Below are 14,775 nucleotides of genomic sequence, written 5' to 3' on the forward strand. Positions count from 1 at the left end.
GCACACACACACACACACACACACACACACACACACACACACACACACACACACACACACACACACACACACACACACACACACACCAGTTTTGAGTTAGCTGGCTTTCTTTGTGTGAAGGAAAAATGACACTTAGCATTCGGGGGTAACTTACAGCAATGCTCTCGTTGTCAGGTAAATTGAGTCCATTTGGGTGTTCTGTTAGAACAAAAAGGAGGAGAATCAAACGAGGAAGCTCAATAACTACATTTCCAACCATAGAACCAGGAATATACAGTATCTAAAATTAGTGTTGGAATCATAGATACAGAAAGTGGTTCATTTGAAGCTCTAGCTATTGACCTTCGTATAGAAAAGTACCGTTGAGAAACACAAATCTGTTATATTTTCCAACTTTACTGAACATTTGTGTGAATAATATGCCATTTGGTGTCTACAGTGTGAGCTCATATGATTTAGTGCTGCCTCTGACCTTCCTGCTGTTGTATCTTGAGCCCCTCCTGGGCCTCAGTGTGCAGATCCTCCAGGTACTGTGGCCTGCTGCCCTCAATGAAAACATTCTCCTGGAAGTGCTGGGAAGTGCTGTAGTGGACGGTCAACCTCTTCTGCTCTTCATTCCCCTTTGGGCCAGCTGGGGTCAAGAGTAAAGGGACAGGGAAAAGAGAGACGAAGAAACATGTGATATGGTTATATATGGTAATAAACGTTTGCTGTTGTGTCCTAGAGAGTTCTCCATACGTAGGAATGGATACCACACATAGTTATTACCGTGTATCTTCGATTTTGCCCATTTTAAACAAAAATTCCACACAGCTATTTAAAACATCTTTCTTGAGGTACTTTCTCATCCTCTTAGGGAAAAAAACGCCAACCCACATCCAAACATATTCAACACATATCCAAATTATTAGCTTTAGATCTTAACAACCCTTTGCATCTCCACTTCTCTTGGTTATGTTTGTTTCTGTCCACCTTTGATGTAGAGCACTCCTCAGCCAAGCAGTTAGTGTGGGCATACGTCCAAACCAGACTTGGCTCTCTACAGTGAACTATTGACGGGTTAATCTTCTGCAGTATCCTCGCTAGTCCATGGGGGATTAGATAATCTGGATTGTCCCCATGTTCAGATGCCACTGGACCCCCTACCAAGTGACCTCCTGTAAGGGAAATGAGCCAGGCTCTCCCTTAATGATGGCTTTACAATACGTCAAAGAACTGCCTAAAAATTGGAGACGTACCAGAAAATAAAATACTAGCAGGTTCAGTGATACTTTAGACAGTGTGCACGAGAGGGTTAGACTTACATGTTATTGTCTTTAGTATGTGGACACAACAATAATATTTGATGATTAAGGAAGTGGAAGCACTCCCTTTTCTTCAATACTGTTGCTTTATTGTCTGTTTTTGATGAGATCCCGTAAGATGGTTTTATTTTGTCAAGAAGTTGGTGGTTGGATCCGTGGCCCCTGCGGTCAACAATCCACTTTACTCCTGATTGAACAGCCATCGTGTGTAAGTGGAGTCAATGTGTATCGCTCCTGATGAGCAGGTTTTGAACCAGTGTAAGAATGTGTGTGTGGGTTGCAAAGACTAGACCGGCATTTTAAGCAATCCATTTATTTAATCGTTTATTTGGCAGGGACAGTGCACAGTAATGAACATTCAAATGTGTAAAGCATTTACAATGTCATTACAGAGGGAATCTGAACTGAATACATTTTATTAAAAGTGGTCTCTGTTTCTCTGCACGTCTATTTTGAGAGTTTATCTGATGGACCTCCCACTTGGCGAGCCATTGCTGTGGTTAATAACAGACAACATCCAAGTTGTATGTTGTCTGTTATTAACTAATCAAATGTCAAAGTGAGGTGTTCGCTTTCCCTCCCTTTGTCACTCTCAACACTGGGGCTCTCAGTCTCAGTTGTTAAGGGAACACTGTGCGGTAACATACTGTTCATGTGTGTGTGCGTGTGTGTGTGTAAGGTATCACACACCCCTATCCTCATGAATTCACACAGGTGAGGCAGCCCAGACACAATGCCCTCCCCTGTGTGTGGCTGTGGGAAATCTCAGGTCATTGTGAACCTGGGACTTTCTGATGCAATCCAAGAAACGGACACAAAGTTCATTACAAAACGACCACCTCTGAGTGAATAAGTCTCACATTTAAGGTGCTAGTTGTTATTAATTGGAAAAGCACTTAATGAGATTCCACAAGACCCCTAAGGGAGGATTTAAGTCAATTTAGACGATACCCAGAAAAAAAGTCAGTTAAGCCTTTTATCTGATTAGAGAGGACCCCCGAACTGCCTTTAATACTAATGCGTTCTTACCAGTGTGTCTATACATGAGACAGAGAGGCAATAAGCTGTGCACAAAATCAGCAAATTAAAACCTTTACAATAAGAATATCTTACTTATCCATCACCTTATAACATTCACAGTGCGACGCGACCGCTTAATGGTATATAACGTATTGGTAAATGTCAGCTCAACTGCAGAAACCAAGTATTAACGTTGTATAAACAAGTGTCTGTCAGCAGCCTGAAGCCTGCCAAATTCCTCCACGTGAGTCAGCACTCACCCTTCTTCTTGAAGACAGACAGCAGAGAGTGAAGGCTCTTCCTCAAGGACACCACCATGCCTACACCAGCGCCATAACAGACACAAAATCAAAGTATGGGAGAGCTTATTAAAGTCCAACAAGTCCTCTCTCTGTCTGAAGAATAAAGTAGATCCAAATGAGCTCGGAGGATGGAACAATTATAAAAATCTTGTCAAGCTCTCTCTTCCTCTGCAGGGACTTGAGAAGGACGGGTTCACAATCTGCTTCCAGCCAAGCAGCATGTCCCAGCTGCCTTATCCCCGAGTCTGATACCCCTCCTCCCCTCCCTCCCTCTCTCTCTCTTTAGCTCTGTCGCTCACACTGGCTCGCTCCATTGCAATTCCCTCTCTATTGTCAAATTAAGAACCCCCCCTCAGCAGCAAAACGGCTGTCAGAGTTTGGCTTTCAGGAGGCATCGACCCCCACTTTGCTCAATACAGACGGACACGTGTGATTGTGAATGCACACACACGAGCCAAGAACCTTGAAAGACGAAACTTTCGAAGGCAAAAGGGAATATTTGAGAAAAATCGGACAAAAGTATCACTTTAAAGGATTTTGTGAAGCTTCAGATTTCTCTTGAGACCCCGTAAGGAGTCTGACTCACAGGTTGGAAACGAGTTAAAACGTGTCCTGTTTGATTACTGTTTGGTATTTAATATTAAATTATTCATATCTTGTACATCAAAGTATTTTACAAGTTTTTTGAAGAGTTTGGCGGAGAGCGTGCATTACATTCTTGTTTTTTAAAAACGAAAGATAAATATTACTGATAATTACTGATACAACCCGAACATTTTACAAATGTTTGTGTATAAAACAATATAAATATTCTTCATTAGAATACATAGAGACTCAGACTCAAACAATTCCCTCATAACAAGACATATGTTTTTATGTGGTAAAATAAATAATAATTAAAGAAATGTGTTACTTTAAAATACTGCATTCCTCAGCCTGTGCCATAAAATGTTATTTATAGGCACTTACAGTAAGGCTTTCCTCTTTGTGTTATTTGTTATCAATAACAAGTGTGGCTATAATAAAAGCTGAACCAACGCTGTGATCATGGTTATTTATTTAGGGTTATACAGCTGCATTTGTCATTGTCCTTTCCCCTCATTAAAGCCTTCAGCTCCATGCATCTGTCTGACGCTGCGTCTCATTATCTCACGGCTACAGGGCTACATGTGACAGCAGAGGTTGTGTCCTTACTGCTAAAAGTAACTGCATTTCCATGCCTACGTCTAACCCTCGTCCCTCTCCTCCCTCTGTCTCTGCAAATCTCTCCTCCTTTACATCTCTGCCGTTCCCTTCCTGTCTGCCCCTTTGCCTTTTAGCCACAGAAGTCTAAAGTTATAAATAACTGACACAGCCGCGGATCATCATCATCGCCGCTTTCGTGGCGCTGTGTGTGTGTGGATGAGTTTCTATGCGACTACTGATGTTTCCTGAGAAACTGCAGCGGGTATGAAATACAACACGGCTATGGGGGGGGACTTTTTTGTGTGGAAAAAGGCTGATTCTGTGCCGAACAAACAACCAGTGCTGTGTTGCAGGGTTACTTCCACACTATAGAAGCAGCACTTGTCCTCTGAATGGGTGTTTATTCCCAAGAAGTGGCACGGCAGGGGGCTACAGCTGGCCCCTACAACAGGACCAGCTGGAGGGTGAACACTATCACGCTCATCCACAACACTCCCACCATCCCGCCTCACACCAAACCAACAAGGAACTTTCAGATTAAGGCTGACGTTTGTCACAAATATGCATCGACAAATATTTAAGACAGGAAACATACTTTTAACATAACGTTACATGACTAAAAACAACGGATTCAAGACCCTTAAAGGTGGGGTAGGTAATTCACTTAAAACACTTTTTGTTATATTCCATGGAATGCTCTTAACGTCCCGATAGCAATGAATATATTAAATGCTTTGACAATAAATACATAAACACATTTCATCTGTGGAAGCCGTGGTACTGTAAAAAGCACGATCAATCATCTGAGCCGGCCCGGCTAAAATAACTGGATGGCCTACCTGCCTGTCAGCCTTCCATCTGTGCACAAACTTATCTCGTGCCCTCATTGGTCATGTGCGCGTTCATGTGTGTTGGAGGAGGGGCTCTGTAAGGAAGTCTGAAGGAAGAGTATTTGTTCCGGTTGTGTACTTTCAAATTCTAGCGCACTCGAGCTGGTTTCTCCATTCTTACCTATCCTACCTTTAAATCTACATTTCATATGGGATTCAAATCTGTGTTTAATGTTGGGATTGTCTTCAGTCTAACCTTATTCAATTGTTGGATCCTGTATCTCTGTTCAGATCATGGTTAGGGTATTTTGGGTTTAGGAAGTTTCCTAACGGAGTAAAATAACCCAGAAGTACCTAAATGGCAGCCATGATAATAGTTATTGAATTCTTTGAAAGCTGAGGAAAGGCTCTCTAATTCTTCCCTTATTGTCTCCTTTAACATAGGAGACATTTGACCCTCCTTTATAAAAGAAAAAGGAGATAATCCTTTTTTTGGCAGCAACTTTTAAAGTGTCACTCACTCACGAAAACAACAGTTTGTGACTGATAGGTAACATGACGATTATGTTAGTTCGGTATCTATAAAGCATTTCCAATCCAATGCCATGCTTTTCCTAAATGACGATGAAGTCTGTTTTGCATCTTTACTTAACCCTATGAAGTTTTTCACTAAAGTTAAAGAAAAGGCATAGATTTGTTTGACTTTTCGATCAGAGTCAGAGTTGTTAGCCAGTGTCCAGGGTCAGACTGCCAGGCCTGGCGTTGGTGAAGCCTGTAGTTGGTTTGGGGCTGGAATAATCTGAGACCTTCAGGAGAGCAGCTTTCAACATGGGAGTCATGCCAGAGGATTTACTCTGTCAGAGACTAAACCTGTCCCTCTCATCACCTCACACCCCCCCCCGCTCTCATATTTACTTCCCCTCCATCAGCACTTCTCTTTAGCTCCTAATCCATTTTCATTTGTGCACGACAGTTTACTAATATAAGGGAGCTTATGTGCATGAGAAAATGGCTGCTGTTTGACAGTGATGTGGCCTTTTAATATATGCCAGGGCAATATTAATACTATACTGTTATCATGATATGACACTAAAGATTGTCTTTGAATATTCGTTTTAAATATTAGTAGCAACTGCTTTTTTGTCCTTATTTAAAGGCTGGATTACAAAAAAATATGTAATTTTCAATATTTGCCAGTTTTTTAAAATTATTTGCCACTTGGTCATTAAATCCACATTTATGGTGATGAATTATAAAAATGGCAATTTGGCAACCATAGAATATCATCATTATATTATATTATATATTTGAATTTCTGCATATCTTAGCCCTATTCAAAATACTACTTTTCCTTTAAATGAAATCCCTTCCACACCTAATCCCCTCAATGCAGACCTTTACTAAGTGCCAATTTTGGGCTTCTCTGGACCAGCCTGTTGTGCACCCCCCTGTTCTTAACCAAGACCCCTCATATCAATATTCATTAGAAGGCCTAAAGAGACGCCATCTGGTCCTGGGGCAGAGGGAGAGGGTTTCTAAATGCCTTTGATTCAGCACACAAAAACACACCATTCCTCTGCATAGGCTAAATTAAACCGTGCAAAAGAGGGAAGTAACATTATGCTAACTTCATGCGACTTTTACCAGACTTTAAAAAAATAAGAAGAGACAGCAAACATTTTTCTTCCAATATATTTAACTCTAGTGGCGACAACTTTCTTTCAACACTTTTAATTAAAGTACTGTGTCTTTTCAAGGGCGGCCCAGAGGCTGGTTTACGGCTTTCTGTGTGTAAAGATAATATAATAAATCAGCCGAGTGGACGGTTAGCCGGTCAGACTGCAGGAGGACAATCCGAGTTCAGACAGCCAACAAAACAGACTTGTTCAAATGTCAAAAGGCCGAAAGAAAAACAGCTCATTAGTAAGAGCCACGTTGAAAATAATGTTGGTCATTTGACATGCTGCTTTCTCTTTCTGATTTATATCTAGTTTTGTGGATTCAAGCCAGTATAGCTGGAATGTACAGTATGTAGAACTGAGGGAAGTAGTTGATAATTTGGGGTTAGTAAATCAAAGAAAACACATTTTTTATTTTGATAATCGTTTTAACAAATCAATATTAAAAGTGAACAAGTTATTGTTTATGAGTCCAGTTTCTCTCACATTTTGTAGACTGGACATAATATGTTTCTATGTTGGTATTCTGTTTGTTCATGTTTTCCTGAAATGCCTTCCCCTCCTTTCCCTATCAACACACCTCTCCTCAATAAGCCTGGTTACTGTTCCCCTGCCTTTCCCAATCTTCTGCCTAACCTCAGCTTTCTATACCTAAACCTCATCCTCTCGTCAGGTTAGTTTGTATTTAAGTGTTGGCTCTCAGTATTTGTTTAATCCTTTGTTTTTGTCTTGCCTGTGCATTTTATGGTTATATATTAAAGTCCCCGTAGCCTCCTGCATTCAGGTTCACCTTCTCCACTCTTAATGACACTTTTATGAGGATGAAACATCCTGAATGTGCACCTTTAAACCAAAACTGTCATCATCCCAAATTCTAAATAAACTACAATTTATCCAGAACTGCGCTGCCCGCCTCCTCACCCACACCCGCTCCAGAGACCACATCACCCCCGTCCTTCAAAACCTGCACTGGCTACCTGTCCGTCAACAAATACACTTCAAAATCCTTCTGCTAACACACAAAGTTCTCAATAACCAGGCCCCCCCCTCCCCCCCCGACCTGCTGATCCACCACTACACCCCCTCCCGCAGCCTTCGTTCATCAGAAACAAACCTCCTCTCTATCCCCACCCTCTGGAACTCCCTTCCACAACACATCAGAGACTGCACCGACCCCCCCACTTTCAAAACACTGACCAAAACACACCTATTCAGACTGGCTTTTAATTTGTGAATTATGTTGTGTTGCTGTTTTAATAATTGTATTCTATTTTATCTCGTTTTATCACCACTGTAAAGCATCTTTGAGCACCTGAAAAAGCGCTTAGAAATGAAATGTATTATTATTATTATTTATTTGCAGCTAGCTCTTGAAGACAAAGTCACCCACCATATCTATTCTGGAATCAAATGCTGCTTATAAATCACTACACAAAACGTATAAACCAGACAAGACTGACTGACAAAAATCAGGCACTTGCTGATTTAATAAAAACCTAATATACCAGTTTCACCGGAGAAGACACAGATATGCTGCATCAACACGCCATTTGTTGTACACAGATATAACGTATTGCTCCACTAGAGGGTGCTGTATCTACTTCAACTGTTCTGCAAGTATGATTCTGCAAAAACAGCAGGTCATTGTATGAGAACATTAACTGGAGATAAACAGGGCCCGTTTGTACTGATGACAGAGAGCTACATGTAATAAATGACTCCCAGTGGACTGACCAAGCCCAGAGTCTGACTAACACACACACACACACACACACACACACACACACACACACACACACACACACACACACACACACACACACACACACATTGGAAAATGTAATACCTTGACCACATGGGGAGTATTAGCTCATCTCATGTCCTCAGCTCAACCTCTTATTAGCTGCAGAGGAAGAAGCTTGTAAACAGAGACTCAGAGAGAGGACGCAAAAGGCTGTTGTCTTAAACTTCAGGTGAGCCTTCAGGCCACTGGGCCATGAGAAGTAGCCGGGTTTCCACTTCATGCACGACTACGCTTTAAATGGCCGCTGTGTGTGCATATTCAGTGCCTACATGCTGGGTCTATTAGAAATATAATTGGGTGAGGGGGACAGTGGAAGGAAGGGACAGAGCTATAAAGATAGACCTGAGTACAACAAAGATAACATTGAAAATAGAAGGAGCAGTGACTCTCACCAGGTATCAGGCACACCTGCAGAGCCACAAGGTCACAGCTGGGGAATACACAAAGCGTCTGTTCAGGACCGAAGCCTGGGACTTTCTCCTCCTGGGAAAGTGTCTTGAGGTTTCTGGGTAATGTACCGTTGGATTGATAAAACACTTACGTGATTCTATATGAGCTTAATGTCTGTTAATGTCTACAAAATTGAAAACTGAGCGTACATGTGTGAGGCTGTAAGATGTGTTAGTGCCTCTTAAAATACTTTCCTCCCTGTCTTTCAGCCCCAAGATATTTTTGTTTTCATACAGAGGATTATAAAGATAAGGAAGACTAATGGGGAAGATAAACGTAGAAATCAATAATCATAAATGTATTTTTGTGTCTCTTATAAGAGAAGAAAACAGTTATTCGTCTTATATCTGTGACTTTACAGTACATGACAATGCTTTGATATCATTTCACATAAAGAAAAATGAGCACTGACTCAACAACATACAGTATGTTTAATCTTCTTAGAGAAAGAGGGAAACAACTCCTACAACTAAATATTTGAATAAATCTACAAGCTTATAATTTCATTAATAAATGAAAAAGGAAATATTTACAACAGCTAGCACAATAGTTTTGCTCTTGAGGTAATGTTATGTGATGTTAAACTGGAGTCAATGCAATTGTTGGGAACTATTTTCAGATGCGGATGAATACACAGTTGGACGGTGTTTGAGGGATTGTTGAAGATAAGAAAGGAACATACCACAGGGTGGCCCATTAATGTATTTTAAATGATTTTTAGACAGCATTGCAGCTTTATTGCACATATAAACTCTTTTTGCCTTTGATTTGTTGGAAGAAAATACAAAATCAGTAGCCATAGTGATGACTTTCCCTATCGACCACAATGTGTTCACTACTGGTTGTTCAGATAGAGGTAATGAAACTGCCAGAGCACAGAGAGACAGGGTTAACATGTGACCAGCAATAAACCTCACCCCAACACACACACACACACACACACACACACACACACACACACACACACACACACACACACACACACACACAGGTGCCATTACTTCCCTGATTTGTATTCTATGGTTGCTGTGGTGTACTTGAGTTATGAGCGCTCCCCTCTATTGAGTGGTGTAGTATTAACCAGGGGGGAGGAGGGGGGGAGCAGGCTATGCACATTTTAGTGGAAGACTTCATGTTGCATTGTTATGTTGTGAAAATATCCGGCACAGCTGTTCAGGTAACAAAATATATACAGTGAGATTACTCTGTGTCTGTCCGATGGGAGCTGATCGTCCTTGAGGGAGCGTTACGAAACAAAACATACACAATGTAAGATTTGGAGATGACAGCCTGAGTGGTGGAGAGAGAAGACATGAGGAAGGAGACAGAGGGGAGGGGAAAGGAAATAGGAGGAGGAAGAGGAGGGTTCAGGGGAGAGAAAGGACATACATCACAGAGTACAGTAACTGTCACATGAACCTCTGCATTTCTGATTTCCTCTGGGGGGGGGACGGAGAGAGAGAGAGAGAGATAAAGAGGGAACAGGAAAGGAGGTGAGAGGGTTGAGTAGAAAGGGGAGGAGGATGAAGAGGGGATGAAGAGGGAACAAGTCACTGTAGGGTTATGAGCAAAACTGCATCATAAAACATGCAACACCAGATTACAGTACTGTATGTTGTGGACTTTCCTATCATTTATTGTAAAATGGAATTGTCAGTTTACTCTTTGTTAAGTATGCTATGTTAGATATCAGGTATAAGAGAAAAAGCTTTGACAAAGTTGAGGTTTTTACTCTGGGCATGTTTTATTATGATAAATAAGTAAAATCAGGTCACTGCAATATTTGAGTTATGGTAAAATAACATATTCTAAAATCTAGATTTCCCTCTTAATACAAATAGTATTGCCTAAACTGAGAATTTAAATATACTGTATTTATATTCACATCTATCAGTATGTGTGGCAGACTAACATACATAAATACTATTATTGTTTATTTATGGTGGGTGTCAAGACTATTGCTCCACTACTAGGTTTGTATAAATATAAACAAATGGAAGTTAAAGAAGACATCTTATCCTAATACAGGTCTAGAAGTATAGACACTATTATTTAGATCATCCCTGCAATTAGCATAAACCAAATTAAATGAATGCATTGGTTCTTCGATGGTTTATGTATTTCATATTGCACTGTAGGCCTTTCTAACCTAACTCTTGTTTCTCATTTCCTCAGCACAGGTAAACTCAGAGCAGCTGATCCTGACGGGCAGCAGGTTGAACACCTGAGCGGAGAGACTGCACTACAGGACTCTGCGAGGAAACACTGAGCTACACTGAGCTGCTGCAGCACCACGAGCTTAAAATAGTAACTGTGTCTCTTTTTGTATTTCTCCCTCTGTCCCTTCTTCTTTCTCTCTCTACCCGATAAGGGGATTTCTCCTCATGGAGGATGAGCTGTTTTGGCTTCCTGTCACATCGACTCAGAAGCTTTTTTAAAAGCCAAACTGAGAGCTCTGCAAACACTGATACAGATGCGTCACAGCGGAGACAGATCTTCTATTGTTCACTTCAATCATACAGTCCTAACACAAGATGATACATCTATTTGTTGCCAATTAGCGTGTGAGTTAGCAAAGTAGTCCTTTAGGGTGACCCTAACAAATTTGAGGGTTGGAGAGACACAAAGGCCTCCAGACAAAACAGACAGAGGCATGACATAATACAACAAAAACTGTCTTCATTTCCTTTTCTATGTCTTCCCATGCAGTGTCACAGAGATAGATGCTAACAACTAGAGCCAAAAAGCCAACTGTTTAGAGGCAAAAACTTGCGTTACTGTTATTAAAAGGTAAACCAGCCAAGCAACAGCTGTAAAAAAGGCACAGCAGGTGCAGCAGGTTATTTGAGGTCATGTCTCCCTAATGGTCCAGGCCTCATTTAGTATGATTGATGAGTTAATGAGAGACCTACAGCTTCCGCACAGACTCATCTCCGAGCAGGACATGACACGACAGGCCCGACGCCCTCAGGCTTCTGTCGGACCTAATGTCCGTCTCCAGAATAGTGTGAGGAGACGTGGGTGTAAAAAACAGAACAGTCCTAGCTGAAAAAAAGGGCATATTTAAAAAAATGTCTTGAAATATATAATGTATTTAAGTCCCAACATGGTGTATACTTTGTTTAAGCATTAGTTTAACACTTTGGGAACTTTTTCACTTCTCAATTAGCATTGTTTAGCACAATGAAGGCAACAGTGGGAAAGAGCTAGCCTGGCTTTTGTTAACTTTGGAAATCAAATATGTAACAAAAATGGCCAAGTAGCACATGTACTGTAAAGCTTGCTTGATTCCTACAAAAAGAATGTGAGAGTAGGATGACAAGTTGTGGTTTAAGCGTGGTTATATCCTCCCCTGCTGTCAGTCTTTATGCTAAGCAGCAGCTAAGCTAACGGTATCCTAGCTGTAGCCTCATATGTGATCGTTCTGACTGTGCATTCATCAATGTCACTTTTCAACTTTCAAGAGGGAGAATGTGTCTGTAGAGAAAAGGCGGTTTTACACATATTTAGTTTTAGTAATATCAATAAAATAAAAAATAAAAAGTCATGACACCACTAAACAAAACTTGGGCCAAAAGCAGAATCACACTCCTGTTACGGACAAACCCTCATTTACAATTTAAAGGTATTCCTTGCACTTGCTGTAAAAGTCAGTGTTTCCATGTATTAACCTAACACAAGACTTAGACTGATGGATGCATACAGACAGACAGTGTTTCTCTCCGCAGTCACACACCATGACCCATGAGGACTGGATTATCACCATAACACTTCCACAGAGATAAAGACATGTGTTTTACAGGAAAACATTGTTTCACATCGAGCTGCTGTTCCAAACCCCCGCCTCCTGTTGCCCTTTTCTCAATTTCTATAAAATCCAAATGTCACAGCCTGGTTGGTCTCATTAGTGAATCAGAATGTATGTCTTCATTTGACTTTTAACCAAAATGTCATTTCATGTCCCTACCCTCCTCTGGAAGTTATAGAGATTGTAAAGATTTCAAGAGATGGACATTTCTGTGAGACAATGCTCCCTTGTTCTTTCCTGTACATGGACTCTGTGTATTATAATGGATTGATCTCATGTGATTCAGCCACAAATTGCTGAAACACATGGGAATGGATATGGCTGTTTTAACAACGAAAAATATAAAACTACGCATTCAGGATAAGGTCACCATGGTGACGCTTTTCACCAAAGTCAAGTGAGCTGATGAGGAACAGAGTTACATTTGTTTACGTCTGAAGTCCTGAGCTGTGGGGTGAAATTAAGTTAATTTCACTTTAAGTTTTCGAATCACACTGAACACATTAGGCTTAAACAGTGACACGCTGTTTTAAAGAACCACACATTAAAGCACAGTGAAAGTACTAGTTGTTTCATCAGCAATATAAGTGCTACAACATGCGCATGTAAGTAAGAGATATGCAGATATTTTGGGTTGTGAGTGTGCCCACAGACAACAACATCTTATTCTGCCAACTCTGAGCCTTCATAAAAGCCCCCAAAACACACTCCTCTTCATCAGTCTTCCTCAGTCAAATCCCATTATTCACGGCCAATGAACTAAGCTCCCTTTTCGTAAACAAGTCCAATTTCGACTGAATCACTCTGAAAACACGCGCAAATCCGCGTGAAAAGACAACAGTGTGTGTGAGTGAACCTGCTGCCAAGTGTTGAAGTACAAACAGCGGCCGAGGTTCCACACCATCTGCTTGGCACATAAACACACACACACACACACTTCCTCGCCAACATGGTAACAAGGTTTACTGTCACCAGTTAGATGACATAACTGATGTTGTTGAGGTTAATTATAGCTGATGTCATCAAAGACTTACACTGAATCACATGTATTTAAGTAGATAAGAAAACCATAGCTCTGACTAGTCCAAAACTCCACAATATTGAAGTTGGAAAAACACATTTTCCGTATCTTTGTCTTAAAGGGGACCTATCATGCAAAATGCACTTTTTGATGTCTTTTCTACATAAACATGTGTCCCCGGTGTGTCAGGGAACTCACGCAGCGTCAGAAAATATAACCCTCTCTCTTTTCCTCCATACCCAAATCTCTAAAAAACTGGGGCTACAACGGAGCTGATCCAGATTTGCGTCCGATATGACGTAATATCAGAAATGTAGGCTGGCTTTACACCCACGGCCCTATCAGAAACATTGCTATCAGAAACAATGCCGACTGTTTTGGACGTAATATGGTCGGTGCATGTTTACATTAGCATCGCTAACACTCAGAGCTAACCTGTACTGGAGAGCATGTGTGTGAAGAAGCAGGAAATAAAAAGGAACTCACCTTGAGGTATAACAGGCAAGAGAGAAAGCCTTTGAGCTCCATAACTGTTTCAGAAATAATCCTTGTTAATCCATGATATGGCGTTTCATCACGGCAGTATCTACCGGTAGATTCTTCGGGTAAGTTCTCCCGCATGTGCTCAGCTTCCTCCTTTTTTTGTTATCAATTTATTTTTTTAAGCTTTATACCCCAAATTAGCTCTTTTGAAACAGGAAGTGAATTAGAGGGATATGAGGCACGGCTAGAATGGGTGATCCGTTTTGGTATTTTGAGCAAAACACTTCATAGACATGTTTTTTATTTATTTTTATATATCTGAGACCTACTGTATGCTATCACCTAACACTAGCATGATAGGTGCCCTTTAAAATAGTTATACATCTAAAAAAACATAAAAAATCTATTCTCTCTCTCTCTCTCTCTCTCTCTCTCTCTCTCTCTCTCTCTCTCTCTCTCTCTCCCCCCTCCAGATGAGGAGTTTGCCCCCAGGCCCTGAGGCTCTCCTCCCCCTGCAGTGGGTGGAGAGCCAGGCCTCAGAGCTGCTGCTCTCCACGCTGCAGCGCTGCTCCTCGCAGTACGACCTGCACCGCCTGCTGCTGCTGCTCAGAGACGTCCACAAGCTGCTGAAGTCCAACGGTCAGAACATCTAACATCACTCAAACACTGATACATATATATCAAATATAAACATACCAAAGATTAATAATTACATTTTTTTCTTAAAAACTCAATAGAAAAATGTAATAATAATGTTTTAATACGAATAATATGTTTTAATTGTGTGTGTGTGTGTGTGTGTGTGTGTGTGTGTGTCTGTGTGTGTGTGTGTGTGTGTGTGTGTGTGTGTGTGTGTGTGTGTGTGTGTGTGTGTGTGTGTGTGTGGGTG

General features: G+C 41.0%; 1 protein-coding gene across 1 annotated transcript in view; it reads right to left on the reverse strand.

The window, feature by feature from the left end:
* The window catches only part of nhsl3 (NHS like 3), a 42,411-nt gene that overhangs the window by 7,636 nt on the left and 20,000 nt on the right, over positions 1-14,775 (reverse strand). Inside the window, exons 3-4 of the mRNA XM_010779616.1 lie at positions 473-631; positions 155-198 (exon numbers count right to left, since the gene is read on the reverse strand). Of these exons, the coding sequence (XP_010777918.1) occupies positions 155-198; positions 473-631 (203 nt within the window). The remainder of the gene's footprint in view (positions 1-154; positions 199-472; positions 632-14,775) is intronic.

Source organism: Notothenia coriiceps, unplaced genomic scaffold, assembly GCF_000735185.1.
Source record: "Notothenia coriiceps isolate Sejong01 unplaced genomic scaffold, NC01 NC01_scaffold00020475, whole genome shotgun sequence".
NCBI lineage: Eukaryota > Metazoa > Chordata > Actinopteri > Perciformes > Nototheniidae > Notothenia > Notothenia coriiceps.